The sequence below is a fragment of the Equus asinus genome, chromosome 20, assembly GCF_041296235.1.
Source record: "Equus asinus isolate D_3611 breed Donkey chromosome 20, EquAss-T2T_v2, whole genome shotgun sequence".
NCBI classification, from domain to species: domain Eukaryota; kingdom Metazoa; phylum Chordata; class Mammalia; order Perissodactyla; family Equidae; genus Equus; species Equus asinus.
In genome coordinates, this window is record NC_091809.1 from 24,278,682 (window position 1) to 24,302,425 (window position 23,744).

Here is a 23,744-nt window from a genome sequence, read left to right on the forward strand (position 1 = left end):
AAAGTGAAGTCCTCTTGCAGAGCATTCAGTATGTTCAATTTCTGAGTATTCAGCAAACGTAGAAAACCTAAATTTTTCCTGTAAATAATAATAAATGTAACAAATATAAAGCCATTAATGAAGAAATCATTAAAAATATGCTTCTCGTTTTTTTACAGAAGTCATATGGTGGTGAGACTCTGTGAAAGTGAAGAGGGTAGTCAATGTGGAGAAAACTTCAGCCTTATTCCAAATCTAAATCTGAACAAGCAACCTATAGGAGCTAAACCATGGGGATGCAGTGCATGTGGAAAAGTCTTCATGCATCATTCATCCCTTAATAGGCATGTTAGATGTCACACTGAACAGAAACCACATGACTATCAAAACTATGGAGAGAAGCCCTATAAATGTAAGGAATGTGGGAAAGCCTTCAGATTTCCCAGTTTTCTTCAAATACATGAAAGAACTCATACTGGAGAAAAACCCTATGAATGTAAAAAATGCAGTAAAGCATTCACTTATTCCAGTTCTCTTCAAATACATGAAAGGGGTCACACTGGAGAGAAACCCTATGAATGTAAAGAATGCAACAAAACCTTCAGTTGTAATAGTTCTCTTCAAAAACATGACAGAATTCATACTGGAAAGAAACCCTTTGAATGTAAAATATGTGGTAAAGCCTTCAGGTTTCCCAGTAATGTCCAATTACATGAAAGAACTCATACTGGAGAGAAACCTTATGAATGTAAAATATGTGGTAAAGCCTTCAGTTTACTCCAAAGTTTTAAAGTACATGAAAGAATTCATACTGGACAGAAACCCTATGAGTGTAAAGAATGCAGTAAAGCCTTCCGTTGTAATACTTCTCTTCGAAAACATGAGAGAATTCATACTACAGAGAAACCTTATGAATGTAAAAATTGCAGTAAAGCATTCATTTCTCCCAGTTTACTTCAACAACATAAAAGAATTCATACTGGGGAGAAACCATATGAATGTAAAAAATGCAGTAAAGCCTTTACTTCTTCCAGCTCTCTTCAGATACATGAAAGGAGTCACACTGGAGAGAAATCCTATGAATGTAAAGAATGCAGTAAAGCGTTCAGTTGTAATAGTTCTCTTCGAAAACATGAAAGAACTCATACTGGAGAGAAACCCTATGAATGCAAAAAATGCAGTAAAGCTTTTACCTCTTCCAGTTCTCTTCGAGTCCATGAAAGAATTCACACTGGAGAGAAACCCTATGAATGTAAAAAATGCAGTAAAGCATTCACTTGTTCCAGTTCTCTTCGTGTACATGAAAGAAGTCACACTGGAGAGAAACCCTATGAATGTAAAGAATGCAGTAAAGCATTCACTTCTTCCGGTGCTCTTCAAAAACATGAGAGAACACATACTGGAGAGAAACCCTATGAGTGTAAATTTTGTGGTAAAGCTTTCCGTTTTCCCAGTAATGTTCAAGCACATGAAAGAACTCATACTGCAGAGAAACCTCATGAATGTAAAAAGTGCAGTAAAGCATTCATGTCTTCCAGTTCTCTTCAAAAACATGAAAGAAATCATAATAGATAGAAACCCTATGAATTTAAAAAGGTAATAAAACATTTAGTTTTCTCAGTTCACTTCCAGAACATGAAAGAAGTCACACTGGAGAGAAATCCCATGAATGTCAGTAAAATGGGAAAGCCTTTAATTCTCATGCAAACTTTTGAGGATCTACAAGAATGCACACTAGAGGAAAAACCATGTAAATGTAGAGAATGTGGGAAAGCCTTTTGTCATCCCAGTTTTTTCTGAAGGTGTGAAAGGACTCACTTGATGATAATCTCTTGAATGTAAACAGCATGGGAAGGACTTCAATTGGCTTACATCCTTCTCTGTGAAACTCCCACCAAAAAGAAATGTAAATGTAAGTCATGAGAAAGCTTGATAGAAATTAATTTTATGTAGAGTTTTAGAAAACTTTCAACATGGAAGAGTTGTTATAAAAGTTGTAATTATATTGTTTACCAAGCCTCTTAAAGTGCCACATTGGATTTTGGATTTCTGTTAATAACTTTCAGAAATGAATATTGAGGTGAGATAGTTGTGCAAGTCATCCTTCATCAATACTATGTAAACATTAATAGGTGCTTCTTTTTTTCTTAAATCAGTTAATGTCTTCTCTTTAATTGTTTTAAAATGTTTTAATTGTGTTAAGGGGCCATTGAAAAATGACACATTGTAGTCTTTGGGACTTTTTTACTGACTTTATATTGCAGTTCCAGGATATGCCTCATCTGTTGTACGTATTATACATTTCTTAGAGAAAGCTCCTTTTCTGAGGTGGCGGGTATAGGAGCCTATTTGCAGTTCCTATTCTATTAAACTGTTGGGATAAGTTTTTATGTGTGGCAAGATAATCAGAGTGTATAGTGTACTGCGAATTCTTATTTTCCCATTTGGGCCTTTGCTCTTTTTCCTTCCGTCTGATTTGTATTTGGTCAATAGACTTTGAATTAAGTATTAATTAATTAATTAATTAAGAATTAAGTAGAGACTTGTGATGGGGCAAACAGATCTAGAACTGGACATATCACCCTCAAGTTGCTTTATGTCAGTAAGGGTAATATGAACTGGATCTTTAAGAATCCGTTGCTGGGGCCAGCCCTGTGGCCAAGTGGTTGAGTTTGCGTCATCTGCTCTGGCGGCCCAGGGTTTCGTCAGTTTCATCCTGGATGGCGACATGGCACCGCTCATCAAGCCATGCTGAGGTGGGATCCCACATGCCACAACTAGAAGGACCCACAACTAAAATATACAACTATGTACTGGGGGGATTTGGGGAGAAAAAGCAGGAAAAAAAAAAGATTGGCAACAGTTCTAACCTAAAGGTTTAGGCACAATTCAAGAGACTTCCCTCCTCTGCCATGGATACCTTAGTGACTGATCAAAGCAGGTAATATGAAAAAAAAAAGTCACTGGACATCACCTCCAGGCTGATGAAGGCTCCTTACAGCTAGGGTGAATAGACATTGTAGGGCCCCTCTCCGCCTTTTCTGGGGCACTTGTTATGCTCAATCCATGGTAGAAATATATAGAAAAATTTATTATGCTATCATACATCACCTCCTAAAACCAAAATGCAAGGGTTCACCAAGATACTCTAGAAATTATTGACAATATCAAATCATTTATCAAAATACAAAAAACTGGGCTTTTAAAGAAGGTTTTCAGTGGACCTTGTACCTCTCTTACAACTCTGGGCTACCCCCTCATAGGCTGGCTAATGGCTCACTGAGACAAGCCTTGCTTTCTTGCAAATAGGCCTTCTGCTGTTTGAGTCATCAGTTAGATTCATGCCCAGTCTTTGGGGCCTAGTACTTTGTCCTGATCATCAGGCTCACTGGCACCTCTAAGTAGAGCCTTTCTATACCAGACATTCCTGTCAGAATGGGCACTCCTGCAGGTCTTTGGTCTACTGTAATAATGCCCCCTGGCCACCACTCTTAGATCCCACTCCTGGGTGTTCCTCCTAATGTCACCTGTGGTCTGTGGACCCTGTGTCCTCGAGCCCATTGAACACAAATACGCTGTGTTCCTACCATTTGCACAAATGTGCTCATTGTCTTGGGAGTCACTGCTACCTGGGCACACATGATGTCATTCAACAAACACATCCTTAATGCCAATCAAGAAATGTCCCAAACACTCAGAATACCTGTAGCGGACAGCTAGTGTTTGAGATGTTTCCCTGAAGGAAAACCCCCTGGCAGCCATGTTAGCTGCTGACTCCTTGGGGTTTGGACTATTTATTAACCAGCCAGGGAGAGCTCTGTTCCCTAAAAGGGCTGCTCGCTGCATGTGGGCAGGCTGCACTGGCAGGGTGTCTCCAAGGACACAACAAATGAGACAAATTAAAATAAATGCTAGCATTAATTAAATATTTGACCAGAGTTGTGGAACCACACTGACACATTTTCCTTTCTCTCCAACACTTCAGAATGATTGGATTCAAATGTGGTTTTGAGGCTTTGTCATCTTAGTTGTGTGCCTTGTTTTATTCACATGGATTTTTAGTTAATCAAATTCATTTAAATGAGATGTGTCATTACTCAGTTAATGAACAACAGGAGTGAACTTCAATAATGACACCGACGTCATCTTTGATATTTGACTCTCAATCAGCTTTAGATTCCTGCTCACTCTGCCTGGTCATCAATGGTAAACAGGTCAGGAAGGATCACACGCCCCTTTTCTTTGTGTCAGTGGGTAGGAGGGTCAGACATTAAAACCTGCAGCCTCTACCCCACACTCCTTAAAGGGCCAACCCATTGTCCTTTTCATCAACCACCTGAGCCTGCTTACCTTTGCCCTACACTCCTTGGAACCTACCTGTGAGTAGTAAACATTTCTATTCACTTGATGCCTGTGGCAGCATCAGCCTTGCATCCAATCCCATTTTAGGTCAGGTGTCAATCCTGCCCCCAAAAGAACAATGATACAACAGAATGTAGCCCATTGAAAGTCTTGCGTGAGGCACAGGTTTTCAGGGTAGGAAATTTTTATAAGATGAGCAAAAGAAATCCAAATGCAGAGATCCCTGTGTGATAATGATTTAGATGCACTGGTCACCAAAGAAAAACAAACCACCCCCATGGCTCTAGCAGTAGCATCGATAAGTGAAAATGATATCGTCTCACAAGGGAAAATACAGGGCAACAGATGTGAATGGATAGTTTCTGTTCTGATATGTAAATAGCGCTGAGCGATCATCTCACCTTCACAAGAACAACACTAGACACTCTGAAAAGGAGCCCCTCAGATCTGTGAGAGATTGGAGGTTACATGGTTACCTGGCAAACAGTGCCCCCAAATGAGAGAGAGGCAAACGTAGAGAATTACTGTGTACTGGGAGGAGAAAGGTCTGGAGTCAGCAAATATCTAGGACCATGTAAACTGTAGTGGATGGATTGTTGGAGACATAGTATGGATTATCTTCAGAGTTAAAAACTCTGGGTTGGGGCAGTCATATGGGCTCGCAAAATTCATGTTTCCTTCAGCAGACCTGACCTGGTCCTCATAGTGAAGATCAGAAAAAAAATGCCTCTTGCTTCATGCAGGAAATGGGGGGAGACATTCTCATATACACAACAAGCATTTTGTCTGTAACATAGACCATTCCTCAAAGAAAACTAATGTGCAAAGTCTTCTCTGATTGGGCAAAGTGCAAACAGACACCTGCAGTCACTTCAGGTTCCTCTCTGACACAAGTGGAGGAAATATAAGTGCTAGGATCCTGTTCTGAAGTTCACGGTCCAGGGATTCTTTACTATCAAAACATTGCAGGTTTCATCGTAACAGATGAGGACATTTTCCATTCCAAATACCTGACACCATATCAGCAGGGCTTCAGGATACAAACACTGGATGAAAACAGAGCTGCAAGACACAGATTCTATTTAAGAATGAGTTTCTAGGGAAACCCAAACACACCAGGGAGATAAGTGCAAGGACACTGCAGACCATGAAGCCCCTGACCCCTCCACCTGCAGCAAACACTAAACATAGTCTGACTCCTGTTCAAGAAATCATAACACACTAAAGGCCTGTTTATCTCAAATCTTATTGTGAAAATATGTGGAAATTAAATAATACACTCGGACAAACCACTGACTCAAAGACAAAAATCAAAAGGTAATTCAGCATATGTGCTGCCAAACAAGGAAAAGGAAATGTAAAAAATATCTCACGGGCCTGCCTGGTGGCACAGCAGTTAAGTGCACACGTTCTGCTTCAGTGGCCCGGGGTTCGCTGGTTCGGATCCTGGGTGCAGATATGGCACCGCTTGGCTTGCCATGCTGTGGCAGGTATCCCATATATAGAGTAGAGGAAGATGGGCATGGATGTGAGTTCAGGGCCAGTCTTCCTCAGCAAAACAGGAGGATTGGCAGCAGATGTTAGCTCAGGGCTAATCTTCCTCAAAAACAAACAAACAACTCAAGGACCAGCCTGGTGGCACAGTGGTTAAGTTCACACACTCTGCTTCAGCAGCCCAAGGTTTGTGGGTTTGGATCCCAGGTGTGGACCTACACACTGGTCACCAAGCCATGCTGTGGAGGTGTCACACCTACTAGAGGAAGGTTGGCACAGATGTTAGCTCAGGGCCAGTCTTCCTCACACACACACACATACAAAATCACAAGAAAAAAATGAAAAGACTTAAGAAACTTGTGGGATGAAGTATAAAGAGTAGTAAAAGGGAAGTTCATAATGAAAAACACGTATTATGTAAACAAGATATCAACAACAAAAACTTACACCTGAAGGAAGCAGAAAAGGAACAACAAAGTAAACCCAAAGTTAGCTAAAGTTAAGGAATAATAAATATTAAAGCAGAAATAGGGAATAGAAAAACAATAGTTTCCATTTAAAAAAAAATAAAATCAAGAAACTCTTAGACCAACAATGAAGAGAGAAGACTCAAGTACATAAAATCAGAAATGAAGGAGGACAGAGTACAGCAGATGTCTCCAAAAGATCAAAAGGGGCCATGATGAATATTTAGATGCAAATTGTATAACTTAGAAGAAATGGATATATTCATAAAAACATGCAACCTACCAAGAAAGAATTAAACATTAGGAAGCCTGGATGAACCAACACCAAATAAGAACAAATTCAAGGAAGTAACACCAACCCCTCTTAAACTCGTCCAAACAGTTGAAATAGAACAAACACTGCCAAACTCATTTTCTGGGGCCAGCATGTCCCTCATGTCAAAGCCAGACGAAGAAGAGAGGAAAACCACAAGCCAATATCCCCGTGGCAACTTGGCTTGACCATAGTGTACACATATTAGTGAATAAACCAAAAGTTAATAATTATTAAGCATAGGAAAATATTGTACTTAAAAATTTCTGTTTTTATTTAATGTAAACAGTCCATTGGAAGGGCTAAACATTCCATTGAGAAGAAACTCACTTAAGGAGACCCCCTGCCTGCACGTCCTGCCCCGCTCCTCTGCTCTGACTCCAGCCTCCCTCACATGACCAGTGTTGATCACTGCTTCATCATCCTGTTAGTGTTTCTTTACATAAAATCAAGGCAGTGTAGGGGCTGGCCCACTGGTGCAGCGGTTAATTGCGAACATTCTGCTTCGGCAGCCCTGGGTTCGCCAGTTCGGATCCCAGGTGCGGACATGGCACTGCTTGGCAAGCCATGCTGTGGTAGGCATCCCACGTATAAAGTAGAGGAAGATGGGCATGGATGTTAGCTCAGGGCTAATCTTCCTCAAAAAAAAAAAAAAAAAAACCCAAACAAACAACAAAAAACAAGCCAATGTGAATCCTTATTTTGTCACTTGTTTGTTCTTGTAATGAGTGGCCAGGGTACACATATTTGATGTTTGACCTCTGACAACTTAAGCCTCGCCCTCCCTTTCCCCTGGGCCTTCTGACCTGGACAGGCTGATGAGAAAGCCTGGAGGCTCCTGCACTGTGGGCTGCTGTTTGCTGGGCAGCTCCTCCTGGGCACTGTGCTGCCCTGTGTTACACTGTTGACCCCACCAAGCCTGGGTTCTGTGTACAGAGGTCTGTGAGTTGGCAGTTTCTGTAACTCCTTGTCCTTTGGGAGCAGGAGGATGAGAATGGGCCCTCATCACAGGGGTCCTGGGTCGATGTCTTGGCTGGAATCTATCTGTGTCTAGAGTGAAGCTGTGACTGAGGCTGGGTTTGTCCCAACATTAGGGGGGAGTCTGGAGGGGGCAAAAGCATGATTATACCCTGTGCCTGAGGTCAGCGCTTCAGACGGTCACTCCTTAAAGAGCAGTTATTTCAGAGAGAAAGAGAAGAGACAGGAGAAAGGGCAGCTTGTTGGCTGTGGGTAGGCTATTTTGGGAAGGTGCCACCAATATGAACAAATGAGGTAAAAATTACAATAAACAGTAATATCACATAAGTATTTGTACAGAGTTATGGAACCATACTGACATTTTTCTAGGTATCTCCAAAACTTTTGGATAACTAGATTCAAATGGGTTTTTTTGAGGCTTTGCCATCTTCAATACAATATGTTGCTTTTGGTTTTCACATCGCTTTTTAATTAATATTCAAATCAAAATTATTTAAATAAGTAATGGCATCATTCAGTCAACTGACCTCAGGAGTGAACCCTATTAAAGACACTGACCTTGTATTTGATATTTGACTCTCCATCAGCTGTAGGTTCCCGCTCACCCTGTCTGGCCCACAATGGTAAACAAGTTTTGAAGGTTGACAGGGGGCCCTTTTCTTTCTGTGTCTGCAGACAGGAGGCTCAGACCATTAAAACCTGCAGCCTCTATGCCTGCACACCTTAAACAGCAAACCCATGGACCTTTGCAGAAGCCACCTGAGCCAGCTTCCCCTTGCCCTACTCTCCTTAGAAAGTAACCCTGAGTAATAAACATTTCATTAACAAGATGCATGTGGCAACACAGTCTTGCTGTCTGGTCTCATTAAGGTCGGGTATTAATCCTGCCCCCACAAGGGCATTGATAAAACACAAGGCAACCCCCAGAAAATGGCTTTCAGGTGAAGCACAGGATGTTGGTGTAGGGAATGTTTAGAAGGTGAGGATAAGAAATCCAAGTGCAGAGACCCTGTATGATAATATTTTCAGATGCACTGGTTAGAAATGAAAAGGTAGGCCAGCCACGTGGCAGTGATTAAATTCCTGTGCTCCCCTTCGGCAGCCCAGGGTTTCCTGGTTCAGATCCTGGGCGTGGACCTAGCACTGCTCATGAAGCCATGCTGAGGCAGCATCCCACATAGCACAGCCAGAAGGACCTACAACTAGAATATACAACTATGTACTGGGGGGCTTTAAAGAGGAGAAGAAGAAGAGAAAGAAAAAAAGAGAAAAAAACTGAAAAACTTTGAAACTACACGCATGAGCTCCAGCAGGACAATCAATAATTGAAAATGGGCTACTCACAAGGGAAAATGCAGAGCGACAGAGTGAATGATGGTTTCTGTTTCAATATGTAGTGAGTTGGAGTGATTGTTCACATCTTTGCAACAAGAAAACAATTGAACCACCTGAAAAGCAACACACCTTCTTAGATCCATCAGTGATTTGCGACTGCATGGTAACCAGTGCCCCAAAATGAGACACAGGTGCATGTAGAGAATTACCACTTACAGAGGAGAAATGACTGGAGCCAGCCACCTCTAGGAACACACGAACTATTAGAGATGGATTTGCCCAAGAGTGGACTAGCTTGAGAGTTAAAACCTGTGAGGACTCCAGTCTTAGAAAACTCCCCAATTTCATGAATTTTTCCTAAGGAGCCCAGGGAGGTTCTCACTGTGGAGACTGGAAAAGAAAGTCTCATTCTCCTTGCAGAAAATGGGGGAACATTATACACACAAAGCACTGTGTTCTCTGAGACTTAGGCCATCCCTCAAAGCAAACTCATTTGACAGACTCTCTCTGACTGGGAGAAAGGGCAGTCAGACAACTCCAGACTCCTCGGGTTTCCTCTCTGACAAAGGGGAGGAGTAAATGCTGAGAACCTGTTCTGAAGCTCCTGGGGCGGGGATTCTGTCCCGCCAAGAGATTACAGGTTTCATCATAACATAAGAGCGTATTTTCCACCTGATACCTTCCCACCTTATCATCAGGGATCTAGTATAAAAACCGTGGATTAAAATGGAGCTGTAAGACACAGACTCTACAGAAGACTGAGTTTCTAGGGATTCCCAAACACACTAGGGAAGAAAAACACAAGGACACTAGAGGATATGGAAGCCCCTGACATGTACAGCCAAGGAAACATTAATGGTCTACGGCCTAGTCAAGAAATCATACAGCCTCGCACCAAAGGACTATTTACCTCTAATCGCATTGTGAATATTGACAAATACGTGGAAATTAAAACACTCCTGGACAACCACTGCGTCAGAGAAAGTCAAAACGGAATTTAAAAAATATCTTGAGGCAAAAATGAAAACAACTCAGGAAAACTGGTGGGACGCAGCATAAGTAGTAGTAAAGTGGAAGTTTATAGCAATAGACGCATATTAAGGAAGAAAGGTAGCAAAATAACCTAATATTATACCTCAAGAACCTAGAAAAAGAACAACAAACTATACCTTAAATTAGCAAAGTTAGGAAATAATAAAGGTGAGAGCAGAAATAGAATATAGGAAAACAGAAGAATTTAAAAACTATCAGTGTTTTGAAATGAAAAACACCATTAACAAGCCCTTAACTGACTATGAAAAGCAGAGAGAAGAATCTCTCTGTATATATCAAGTATATAAAGTCAGAAGTGAAAGAGGACATATTAAAACAGATGCCTCAAAACTGAAAAGAATCAAAAGGGACTATTATGAACATGTATATGTGAACAAATTTGATGACCTAGAAGAAATTGGATAAATTCCTAGAAACATACAACCCCCCAAGGAAGAATTGAAAAATAGTCTGAACAGACCAATAATGAATCCAAAGAATTAATACCAATCCTTCTTAACCTCTTCCAAAAACTAGAAGGAATGCTTACATACTCATTTTTTGAGGCCAGCATCTCCCTGATGCCAAAGACAGACAAAAACATGCGAAAAGGAGAAAACTACAAGCCAATATCTCTGTTTCAACTTGGCCACAGTACCCAAATATTTAGTCAAACATCCTACTGGGTATTTCTGGTAACTTTCTCATGAGATTACCGTTTCAATGAGTGGAGGTTAAGTAAACGAGATTAAGCTCCATAATGTGGATGCACCTCTTCCAATCAATTGTTCTTAGAACAAAAACTGACCTTCCCTGAACAAGAAGGATTCTGCCACTAGAGTGTCTTTGACTTGGACTACAGTTCTTTCCTAGGGTTTCCAACCTGCCCATCTTGATTGCAGATTTCTAACTTATCCCATCTCCTTAATCACATGAGCCACGTCCTTAAAGAAACAAAGTGTGATGGCAGCATTATGGCACCGTGAGATGCTCCCTTTGTCTCTCCCTTTCAATCTATAACTAGTAAGACATTTGTAACTCAACAGACTTTCCTCTGCTTAACAACCAGGATGCTGGAGAGGTCCACACATCTGTACATTTGAAGCTGGTTTGATTGGAACACACAGAGGAGGCAGAACTGGGGTAACAGCAGAGGTGGTGCCCACAACCTCAGCCCCCTGGGCACAGTGGGAGACGCAGGGCCCATGATCCCAGACCCCCAGGCAGTGGTGGTATCAACACCCCCACAGAACCAGGTAGCAGCACTGGAGGTGGTGCATGTAATTTTGATTCCCCTGCTGCTGTGACACCCCCGGCCACAGAGAATTGTGCACAAGCAGTGGTAGGCTCATAACCCCAGACCCCCCACCCACAGCTGGTCTTTGACCCACCTCCAGGTCTTTGCATGTTGTTGCAAATGGGATGAATTTGTCTTTTTTTTCTGGCTGAGTAGTATTCCATTGGATGTGTGTGTGTGTGTGTATATATATATATATATATATATACACATCTTCTTTATCCAGTCATCAGTTGTGAATAGTGTTGCAATGAACATAGGGGTGCATATGTTACTTTGGATTGTTGGTTTCAAGTCGTTTGGGTAGATACCCAGTAGTGGGATAGCTGGGTCATATGGTAGCTCTATTTTTAGTTTTTTGAGGAATCTCCATACTGTTTTCCATAGTGGCTGCACCAGTTTGCACTCCCACCAGCAGTGGATGAGGGTTCCCTTCTCTCCACAACCTCTCCAACATTTGTTGGTTTTAGTCTTAGTGATTACAGCCATTTTAACAGGCGTAAGGTGGTATCTTAGTGTAGTTTTGATTCACATCTCCCTGATGATTAGTGATGTTGGACATCGTTTCATATGTTTATTGGCCATCTGTATATCTTCTTTCGAAAAATGTCTGTTCATATCCTCTGCCCATGTTTTGATTGGGCTGTTTGTTTTTTTGTTGTTTGGTTGTGTGAGTTCCTTATATATTATGGAGATTAACCCCTTCTCGGATATATGATTTGCAAAAATTTTCTCCCTATTGGTGGGTTGTCTCTTTGTTTTGATCCTAGTTTCTTTGGCCTTGCAGATGCTCTTTGGTCTGATGAACTCCCACTTGTTTATTTTTTCTTTTGTTTCCCTTGTCTGAGAGGACATGGTATTTGAAAAGATCCTTTTAAGTCCGACATCAGAGTTTACTACCTATATTACCTTCCAGGATTTTTGTGGTTTCAGGACTTATCTTCAAGTCTTTGATCCATTTTGAGTTTATTTTTGTGTATGCGTGAGATAATGGTCTACTTTCATTCTTTCTCATGTGGCTGTTCAGTTTTCCCAATACCATTTATTGAAGAGACTGTCTTACCTCCCTTGTATGTTCTTAGCACCTTTGTTGAACATTAGCTGCCCACATATGTGCATGTATGTACCAGTTTTTTTATCCATTCATCCATTGATGGACTCTTGGGTTACTTTTACCTTTTGGCTATTGTAACTAATGCTCATATGAACATGAGTGGACATAAATCTGTTTGAGTCCCTGCTTTTAACTCTTTTGGGTACTTACCCATAAGTAGAATTGCGAGATCGGATGATAACTCAGCTCTTAATTTTTCAAGGGACTCCTATGTTGTTTTTCATGCCTGCAACATGATTTTATATTCCCAGCAATAGTGAACAAGGTTTCCAAAGGGTATTTTCACTGTCTTGATGATGTCCTTTGAAGCACAGACGTCATTAATTTGATAAAGTCCAAATTACCATTTCCCTCCATTTTTGTACTTCATATCATAACTAACAATTCTTTGCCAAATCCAGTGTCAACTTTTTCCTATGATTTATTTGAACGTGATAGTTTTACTCTTAGGTTTGAGTCTTTGATTCTTCTTGGTAAATTATTTCATGTGGTGTGATATAAGTGTACGTCTCTTTCCTTTCATATGGCCATCCACTTCGCCCAGCACCAATTTATGAAAATACTCTTTCCCCATTCTTAGCACTTTTTTCAAAAATAAGTTGACCATAGATGTGTGGGTGTATTTCTTAAATCTTAATTTATTCCACAGATGTGTATGTCTATCCTTGTGTCAGTACCACACTTTTTTCTTTTAAAGGTTGATACCTGAGCTAACAACTGTTGCTAATCTTTTTTTTTTATTCTTCTCCCCAAAGCCCCCCAGTACATAGTTGTAGATTCTAGTTGTGAGTGCCTCTGGTTGTGCTATGTGGAATGCCGCCTCAGCGTGGCCTGATGAGCAGTGACATGTTCGCACCCAGGATCCGAAACAGGGAAACCCTGGGCCGCCGAAGCAGAGCGCGCGAACTTAACCACTCGGCCACGGGGCCGGCCCCAGTACCACACTATCTAGATGACCATTGCTTACTACAACGTTTTGAAATCAGGAAATGTAAGTCCACAAATTTGTTTTTCTTTTTCAAGTATGGCTTGGCTATTCTGACTCCCTGCAATTCTACATAAATTTATCAACCAACTTGACAGTTTCTATAAACCATCAGTTGGGATTATAAGTATCGTGTTGACTCTTCATTTTGGAAAACAGCGCTATTTAAACAATGTTAAGTCTTCTGATCCATGAAATTGGGATAGTTTCCAACTTATTGATACTTTTATTAATTTCTGTCAATCGTGATTATAGTTTTCATAGTATATATTTTGTACTTTTTTGTTAAATTTATTCCTAAGTATCTTATTACTTTTGATGCTATTATACATGCATTTGTTTTCTTAATTTCATCATCACCATTGTTCATTGCAAGTGTATAAAAATACAATTGTTTTCTTATATTTTGCTTTTGTATCCTACAACATTGGAGAACTCGATTAGAAGTTCTAATAGTTTTATTGTGGACTCAGAGTTCTCTGTATGCAACCATAGGGATGGAATAATTTTACCTTCTTCCCTTCTAGGTTCCTTAGGTAGTCTAATAATTAAATTGATGTAAGACAGATTAACAGGAATAAACAAAATAATTTCCTACATATGGAAAATTCATTAAAAAAAAAGACTCAAATAAGTGACCAAATCAGGAAGCTTTTATACCTTTTAGACATAGAAACAATATATTTGGCAAAAATTAACTAGTCAGAGGGGTTTGAGCTAGTTATAGTAAGCGGTAAAAAAACCCCCAAGGTTTGTTTATACAGCCTTCTCAGCCCTAAACTTCATGTCTCTGATGATAAGGTTGCCTTATACCCTCCTGGTTCAAAGAGGGTGCCTTTCACATGAGAGATTCATCTCATGCTTTCAGGGGGGCGAAGGAGGCTCAGAGTGTCCTTCCCGTGATGGCCATTTCTCAAGGATCTTTAATTCAAAATAATCAATAGCCCAGTGTGCCATATCTTGGAGTTACATATTCTGAAGCCTTACACAAGATAGCACATCTGGAGGTAGAGAGACTGTCACCTCTTCTAAACCAATCTGCATGCATTTTATTTCCTTTTCTTGCCTAATGGATCTGGATAGCATCTCCAGTACATTCCAGGATAAAAGTGGCAAGAGCAGCCGTCCTTCTTCTGCTCCTTATTATCGGGGGAAAGCATCCCAGCCTTTCATTGTTAAACATAATAATAGCTATGGGTTTTCCATAGATGTTCACTATGAAGTAAGAAAATTTTCTTGTATTCATGGTCTGCTGAGTGTTTTACACATGAAAGGGTATTGATTTTTTCAGTTATTTTCCTTGAGACTATTGCAGTGAACTTGCCATTTTTGCTTTTTACTCTATTGACATCCTTCTTTATGTTAACAGATTTTGAGATGTTAACCTGACCTTTCATCCCTGGAATAAATCCACTTGCTCATTGTATATAATTCTTTTTGTATGTTGCTGGTTTAGGCTTCCTAGCATTTGTTGAAGTTTTTTGATCCATGTTCACAAAACAAATAAGGATGTAGTTTTTTCTGCAATACACTTCTTGGTTTTGGTATCAGAGTACTACTGGCTTCACAAAATGAGTGTGAAGTGTTGTCTCTAATCTATTTTTTAAGAGTTTGTAAAGAATCCATAATAAACCTTTTCTGAGTGTTTTGGAGAATTCTGAGTTGAAGCCATCTGGGCCCTGGCTTAAAGAGTATTTTTTCTTCTTTATTTGCTAATTCAACCACTTCACTTATTTTAGTGCTATTCAGATTTTCCATTTACTCTTGAGAGAGTTTCAGTAATTTTTTCTTTCAAGGAGTTTATCCAGTTCAATTGCCATACAATTGTTCATTGAATTCCTTTCAAATCTTTTTTATTTCCACAATGTCAGTAGTAATACCCTTTCTTCCTTATTATATTAATTTCAATCTTCCCCAATTTTCTGCAGCTCAAGATTTGTCAATTTGTTAATCTTATCATAGAATCCGCTTTTGATTTCATTAATTATCTCTGTGTTTTTTCTCTTCTTCATTTAATTAATTTATGCTCTAATTTTTATTATTTCCTTTTCTCCTTGCTTCGGTTTGGTACCCCATCTTTGCAAATTTGTTAAGGTGAAAGGTTAGGTTATTGATTTGAGATCTCTCTTCTTTGTTAGTATAGGCATTGATGGCTATAAATCTTTTTCTATGTTCTATTTGAGATGCAGGCCATAGACTTTAACCTAATCCTTTCAGCATAACATAATGTCCCTCAATATCTCTAGTGATATTTTTTGTTTTAAAGTCTATTTGGCCAGACATTTGTATCATCTCTCCAGCTATCTTGTGGGGGCTGTTTACAGATGTATATTTCCTGTGCCTTTACTTTCAATCTACCTGTATCTTTGAAACTAAGTGCGCCTTTTGTACACAGCATCTATTTAGATCATGGTTTATGTTTTAAATCTGAGGTGGAAATCTCTTCCTCCTTTTGGATAATGTAATCCATTCACATTTAGTATAACTGACATAGTTACAATAACACCTGCCGTTTTACTTTTTGTTTTCTACAATTCTCATACTCTTTTCAGGTTCTCTACTCCTCCTATCAAGGTTTCTATTGCAGTAAGTGAATATTTTCTAATGTAGCATTTTAATTTTTAAATGACTTTTTCACTACATTTTTGAATTTTTTTTAGGGGCTAGTCAACTGTTTAACATATACTTCTTAATAAGAATGAGCTTTGAATTTATCCTAGCTCAATTCCAGCAATACATGGAAACATTACTGATATACCTCTATTCCTTTTTGCCATTTTTGTCGTATTGTTAGGCAGATTATGTCTATTAATAGCATAACCAATAATATCTTGTTACACTAATGTCTTTACCATTTGCAGTCATTTCCTTGGCCCATACAGCTTTGCTCCCTCTATGACTTTTGTGCATTTAATGGCAAACATGTTATACATGCATTACATTTCTATATATTATAGTCCCAACAGCACTTTACATATAGTATTTTATACAATTCGTCTGATGTCAGATAAGAGAAGAAAGGAGAAAATGTGTATTCATTGTGTCTTTCTTAATTACAGAATAACTTATTCTGGTGTTTAGTTTCTCTGTATTAACATGAATTACCACCCTGGGTCACGTGCTTTAGGCCTGTAGAACTGCTGCAGTCATTCTTGCATGGCAGTTGCCTATCGATATATTATCTCAGTTTTGTTTCTCCAGGAAAAGTCTTCATTTCACCTTCAGTTTTAATAATGTAATTTTTATGAATATAGGATTGCTGGTTGACAGGCTTTTCCTTTGTGCACTTTGAATACGTTACCTGCTTTTTCCTTTCTGACCTTCCATTTTTCTGCTGAGATGTCACCTGTTAATTTTACTGGGGTTTCCTGTAAGAGTTGGGTCATTTTTTCAATTGCTGTTTTTTTCCCCGTGTATGGTTGCTACTTTTCTGTATCTTTGCATAACTCATAATTCTGTTACAAACTGGACATTATAGGTAATATATTGTAGTAACTCTAGGTATTGGTCCCCTTTATTCAAGAAGTTTTTATTGTAATTTGTTCAGTAACTTGCTGGATTGTTTTAGTGAGGCCTATTTCCCCCATACAGAGTGAAACCTGTGGTAAATCTCCCAAGGTGGGGCACAGCTCTGGGTGAGCCCACTGTCATCAGACAATGGTATTTGCAGGGCTGTCTTCCTCTTTCATGGACCACACCCAGTGGTTAAACTCCATTAATTGTTGGCTGATTGCTCTATTGTTTTCCCTGTAGATGAAGATACCAAAATAGTGTGACATATGTCAAGACTTCTAAAATGGAGCTGGGAGGCCATTAAGGAAGTGAGGCTTATGCACATCCACAGGCAGGTGTGGACTGAATTTTGAACTTCACCTGACCACAGAAACCATATCCTGGAACAATTCCTCTTTCAGAAATGAACAAACTGCTTAGGAACAACTTCAGAATCAATCACCTACTGGCATGTCAGCTTGCTCCTTGCCAGAACTGATCATGAATTGTTCAAGACAACTTATGGAAGCTTGCAGTTTTGACTTTATAAACCCCTGACACTTCCTCTGTCCACTTCAGAGCAAATTTTCTACTCAAATCTGTGCCTCCTGAATTACATTTCCCAGGACCCCAAATAAACTTCTTGCTTCTCTTGCAGTTCATGCCTTTTATTAATTGACATCACCAACATCCTGGGAGTGTAACATTCTCTACCATTTAATTCAGTGAAAATTTGTCATTTTTAGAAATAATTTCTGAGCTTGCTATTTGATATTTGTTCTGAGCTTTTCAGGTCTCCTCCAAGCAGTCTAATTCTCTGCTTCTTTCCAGAAAAAGTCAGCCTACAGTCTAGGCTGTATGTTCAATACAGACACAAATGTACTCCTAATTGATTTTTATCTTTTTCTCCCCATTTGTGAATGTCCTCTGACTTGAACTCTCTATCCACACATCCTCATAAGTTTAAAAGTATTATGATCACATGGAAATTATTAACCATTTTTACTGTGATCACATTACATCTTATTTCTCTCTAATGTCAGGGTCCAGAACATTTCAGGAAACGACAGAAATGCTGTACACATCAACCAAATATCATTTTAAGACTGACTCCTCATGAGAAAAGTTCTTATATCTTCTTCCTTATTACCCACCAGTTACATCATCACTCCATGTGTTGGGGTCAAATGTGCATGAGGTTGCAGTGAATAAAAACCTAATGAAGAACCGGAAGCTAATTCTTCTATTCCCATCGCTGAACATGAGAGTCCAGGTGGCTTGTAAAAATTAAGCTTTTACCAAAGCCCCCCTGGCTATATTCTCCAAAAGTATTTCAGGCCATTATTAGTAATGAGATGCAGCTGACTGAATGTAAATAATCTTGTGGGGAAGCATTGCTTTTAACTTGTGTAATATTTATCACAGACTCTGCTTTTCCTTTCTCTCTCTCTATGGTTTGATGGGGCTAGAAAGTTATTTGGAACTTAGAGCTCAGACAGAGGAAGAAGGCATGACAACTTAAGTCTAAAAAATCCCTATACTTGTGTGCCTCAGGACTGCTTCCAGCCAAATTTTAGAATAGGCAGCGAGATAGTGTGCCATAAGACCTCTTTCTGGTCAAATCCTAACAGTGTACCTGGGCACTGCTATCTTTGAGGAACAGGCTAAGAGCTGCAGATTGCAAGGGAGTTCAACGAAGTCCACATAGGTTTGATGGTGAATTTGGCCATGATTGTAGATTACGTAAAGAAGTCAACAGTGCTTTCCTGAAAAATAACATAAAATATCCATTCCCCAACTTCAAGAGGAAGTCTTTCCTGGGCTGGCCTCATTTGCCTAGTTGTTAAGTTTGGTGTGCTTCACTTCAGTGGCCCAGGTTCAGTTCCTGGGCATGGACCTACACCACTGGTTTGTCAGTGGCCATGCTGTGGTGGTGCCCCACATACAAAAAGAGGAAGATTGGCAGCAGATGTTAGCCCAGGGTGAATCTTCTTCAGCAACAAAAAGAGGAAGTCTTTCCCAACCACCACAAGGGATGATGCACTGCCAACTTCTGATCCAGAACTTAAGGAACTTAGAAGCTGTCATTCTTGATCTCACAAGAAGAAAAGAAAAGAAACTTGAAATAAACAACTCTTCTTGAATCCATGAGAGCCTGGAGGTCACAGGGCAAATGAGTGTCTCTAAAATTGGGAAAGAGAGAAGAAAGAAAGCATTTTGAAATATGCCCGAGATAATCTGTTCTTAACAAGGCCTGTACTCAAAAACATCTATTTCACCAGAGTCTAATGCAAAGAAAAAGAGAAGAAAAAAAGACAGAACACAATATCCATGAAGCCTAGAACAACCTTCTCTAACAGAAGTCTTAAAATATGTATAATGGGAGTGACATCAGCATCATGGCAGAGTGAGTCATTCCTCTTGTCTCTCCCTTCTAAGTTACAACCAAACAGACATCCATTCACCAACACTGGAATCCCTACACAGCACAACAGGATGCCTGAGAGATCCAGGCAGCTATACATTTGAAGGTGGGTAGAGTGGATGCCCAGGAAGCAGTGGAAATAAGGGAGCAGTCCCCTCCTCCTCCCCAGTGGCAGTGATCCAGGATGCAGATCCTCACATAGAGGCCCGTACAACTGTGAGTGGAAGCAGGGGCAGCCCAGCCCATGTGTGAATGCTTGTGGAGTGGTGGCAGGCCCACCCACATGAATGCTCCCCACCAAGTGGTGGCAGCACAAACTATGTGAGTGCAACCTGACCAGAAAGCATGGCAGCCTGGCCTTTGTGAAGTTGCCCCACTGGGCAGTGGCACAACACAAGCAAGCAAAAGTGCCCCATAAGAGTGATGGCCACACCTGCATGAGCATGACCCCTCACTGAGCATGGTGGCCCAGCCGGCATGAACACAGAGCAGCCAAGTGGCACAGCTGTGACCAGATGGGGTAAGAACAGGAGAAACAGCTTCTGCTCCCCACAATGGTGGCAGACAGAATCTGTGACCAGAAGCAAAAGGAACCACAGCAGAACAAGTGGCCCAGCCCCCAGTGGTGGCAACACCAACACCAGCTGCACCAGCAGCAGGTGCTGTATACAAGTCCCTAGATCCCCAGACAATCCAGGAATAGCAGCACAGATGGTGCTCAGGCCAGCAGCACCTGAGCCCACAGAGAGCCAGTGGAGGAACATGGGACCAAAGTAACCAAAGTGGTACCCAAATAAGAAAAGGTGATTACTACCACAGATGTGCCAAAAGAGGGCCAGTTCATCAAACACCATGAAGAACTACAGTAACGATGCAGAATAGAAGGGAAAGGACAATTTTCCAGAAACCAAACCAGAAGTCACAGAAGACTATAATCTAACTGACAGAGAAATAAAAATAGCTATCACAAAGAAACTCAGTGAGTTACAAGAAAACTCAGGAAGACAGTTCATAAAATTAATGAAGAGAAGGAACAGTTTACCAGAGATTGAAGCTCTAAAGAAACAAGACAGAAATTCTGAATATGAAGAATACAATTAGTGAGATAAAAAATAATGGAGAAAGCACAAAAAATAGACTAGAACTTATGGAGGAGAGGAAGTGACCTCAAGGATAGAAACCTAGAAATGCTTCAGGTGGAGGAGAGAGAACTAAGGTTTTAAAGAAATGAAGAAATTCTTCAAGAAATATCAAACAATAAGGAAAATCAATATAAGGATTATAGGCATCCCAGGGGGAAAGGAGTGGGAGAAAGGAGCAGAGAGCTTGTTCACAGAAATAATAGCTGAGGGGCTGGCCCAACAGCACAGTGGCCAAGTTCACACGGTCCACTTTGGTGGCCCAGGGTTCATCCGTTTCGATCCTGGGTGCGGACCTATAGACCACTTGTCAAGCCATGCTGTGGCAGGCGTCCCACATATAAAAAGTAGAGGAAGACGGGCACAGACGTTAGCTCAGGACCAGTTTCCCTCAGCAAAAAGAGGAGGATTGGCGGCAGATGTTAGCTAAGGGCTAATCTTCCTCAAAATTAAATTATTTAATTAATTTTAAAAAAGGAAATAATAGCCGAGAACTTCCCAAACTTAGGGAAGGAACTCAACATCCAAGTACATGAAGCTAACAGAACTTCTAATTACATCAATACAAAAAGACTTACTCTAAGGCATATAATATTAAAACTGTCAAAACTCAATGATAAAGAAAAAATGTTAAGGGCAGTTTAGAGAAAAGAAAATAACCTGCGAAGGAACCCCATGAGGTTTTCAGCAGACTTCTCATCAGAGAAGTTACAGGCTAGGAGAGAATGGAATGATATATTCAAATTACTGAAAGACAAAAACTATCATCCAAGAATACTCTACCCAGCAAAATTATCCTTCAGAAATGACAGAGAAATAAAAGCTTTCCCAGACAAACAAAAGCTGACAGAGCTCGTCACCACTAGCCCTGCCTTACAAGAAATGATGAAAGGAGCCTTCCTACCTGAAACAAAAAGGCAATAGTTTACCAAGCTTTGAGCAAGGACATATGTAGACAGACAAAATCAGACAATTGCAGCTCTCTATCAGAATAGGTTAGCAAACAATTAAAACATAAAAGATAAAGAAAGCAACAAAAATAACTATAAACACTTCAATTTAGTCACAAACTGACAATGCAAAGAAGAATAATTTGTGATAACAAAAACATAGAAAGGGAAGAGGAGAAGGATGGAACCTGCTTAGGCTAATGGATAAGAGGCTATCAGAAAATGGACTATCTCATTTATGAGATCTTTCATACAAACCTCATGGTAACCACAATACAAAAAATCAGAGCAGAGTCACAAATTATAAATACAGAGAAAATTGAGAAAACCATCACGGAAAATCACCAAATGGAAATGGCAGTTAGAAATACAAGGGAAAAGGAGCAATGAAAATACAGAGAAACTAGAAAACAAGAGATGATGTGTCACTATTAGGACCTCATATATCAATAATCACTCTAAATGTAAATGAAGTGAATTCACCAATCAAAAGACACAGAGTGGCTAGATGGATTAAAAAACAAAACTCAACAATATGCTGCCTCCAGGAAACACATCTCAGCTCTAAAGACAAACAGAGGCTCAAAGTGAAAGGATGGAAGGTGATACTCCAAGAAAATGGCAAGCAAAAGAAAGTGGATGTAGCCATACTTATATCAGACAAAGCAGACTTCAGGATAAAAAGATAATGGAGACAAAGATGGGCATCATATAATGATAAAAGGGACATTCCACCAAGAAGACATAACACCTATTAACATATATGCACCAACACAAGAGCACCAAAGTACATAAAGCAACTACTTACAGACCTAAAGGGAGAAACTGATGGTAACACAATAATAGTAGGGGACCTCAACACCCCACTTACATCAATGGATAGATCATTCAGACAGAAAGTCAACAAGGAAATATTGGAATTAAATGAAAAACTAGACAGATGGGCTTAATAGATATATATATAGAACACTCCATCCAAAAATAGCAGAATGCACATTCTTCTCAAGTGCACATGGAAGGTTCTCAAAGATAAAGCATATGTTGGGAAACAAGGCAAGCCTCAATAAATTTAAGAAGAAGGAAATGATATCAAACATCTTTTCTAACCACAATGCCATGAAACTAGAAATCAGCTATAAGAAAAAAGCTGGGATAGTCACAAACATGTGAAGCTAAACAACATGCTACTAAACAACCATTGGATCAATGAAGAAGTCAAAGGAGAAATGAAAAAATATCGAGCAACAAATGAAAATGAAAACATAACATGCCAACTCTTATGGAATGCAACAAAAGTGGTACTAAGAGAGAAATTTATAGCAATTCCGGCCTACCTCAACATACAAGAAAAACTCAAATAAGTAACCTTAAACTACACCTAAAAGAACTAGAAAAAGAACAAAGCCCAAAGTCTGTAGAAAAATGGAAATAAAAATTTGAGCAGAAACAAATGAAATAGAGACTTAAAAAAACAGTAGAAAGGAGCAACAAAACTAAGAGCTGGTTATTTCTTAAGATAAACAAAATTGACAAACCTTTAGCCAGACTAGGAAAAAAGAGAGAAGACTCAAATAAATAAAATTAGAAATGAAAGAGGAGAAAGTACAATGGATACCAGAGAAATACAAAGGACTATAAGAGAATACCGTGAGAAGCTATATGCCAACAAATTGGATAACCTAGAAGAAATGTCTGAATTCTTAGAATCATAAAACCTCCCAAAACTGAATCAAGAAGAAATAGAGAATGTGAATAGACCAATCACAAGTAAAGAGATTAAAACAGTAATCAAAAACCTCCCAAAAAGCAAAAGTCCAGGACCAGATGGCTTGTCTGGTGAATTCTACAAAATATTCAAAGAAGATTTAATACCCATCCTTCTCAAACTACTCCAAAATATTAAAGAAAATGGGATGCTGCCTACCTCATTCTACAAGGCCAACATTACCCTGACACCAAAACTAGACAAGGACAACACAAAACAGGAAAACTATAGGCCGATGTTCCTGATGAACATAGATGCAAAAATCCTCAACAAACTATTAGCAAATTGAATACAACAATACAATAAAAGGATCATACACCATAATCACGTGGTATTTATTCCAGGATGTAGGGAAGGTTCAACATCTGCAAATCAATCAGTATGATACACCACATTTAAAAAATGAGGAATAAAAATCACATGGTCATCTTAATAGACACAGAGAAAACATTTGAGAAGATAAAACATCCATTTATGATAAAAATTCTCAACAAAATGGGTAAAGAAGGAAAGTGCCTCAACATGGTAGAGGCCATATATGACAAACCCACAGCCAACATCATACTCAATGGGGAAAAACTGAAAGCCATCCCTCTGAGTACAGGAACAAGACAAGG

General features: G+C 39.6%; 1 protein-coding gene across 1 annotated transcript in view; it reads left to right on the forward strand.

Moving 5' to 3' along the window:
* Positions 1 to 7,298, forward strand: part of LOC106829569 (zinc finger protein 709-like) — a 34,646-nt gene extending 27,348 nt beyond the window's left edge. The window contains exon 4 of the mRNA XM_044751815.2: positions 159 to 7,298. Coding sequence (XP_044607750.1) covers positions 159 to 1,554 — 1,396 coding nt within the window. The 3' untranslated portion in view covers positions 1,555 to 7,298. The remainder of the gene's footprint in view (positions 1 to 158) is intronic.
* The last annotated feature ends 16,446 nt before the right edge of the window (positions 7,299 to 23,744 follow it).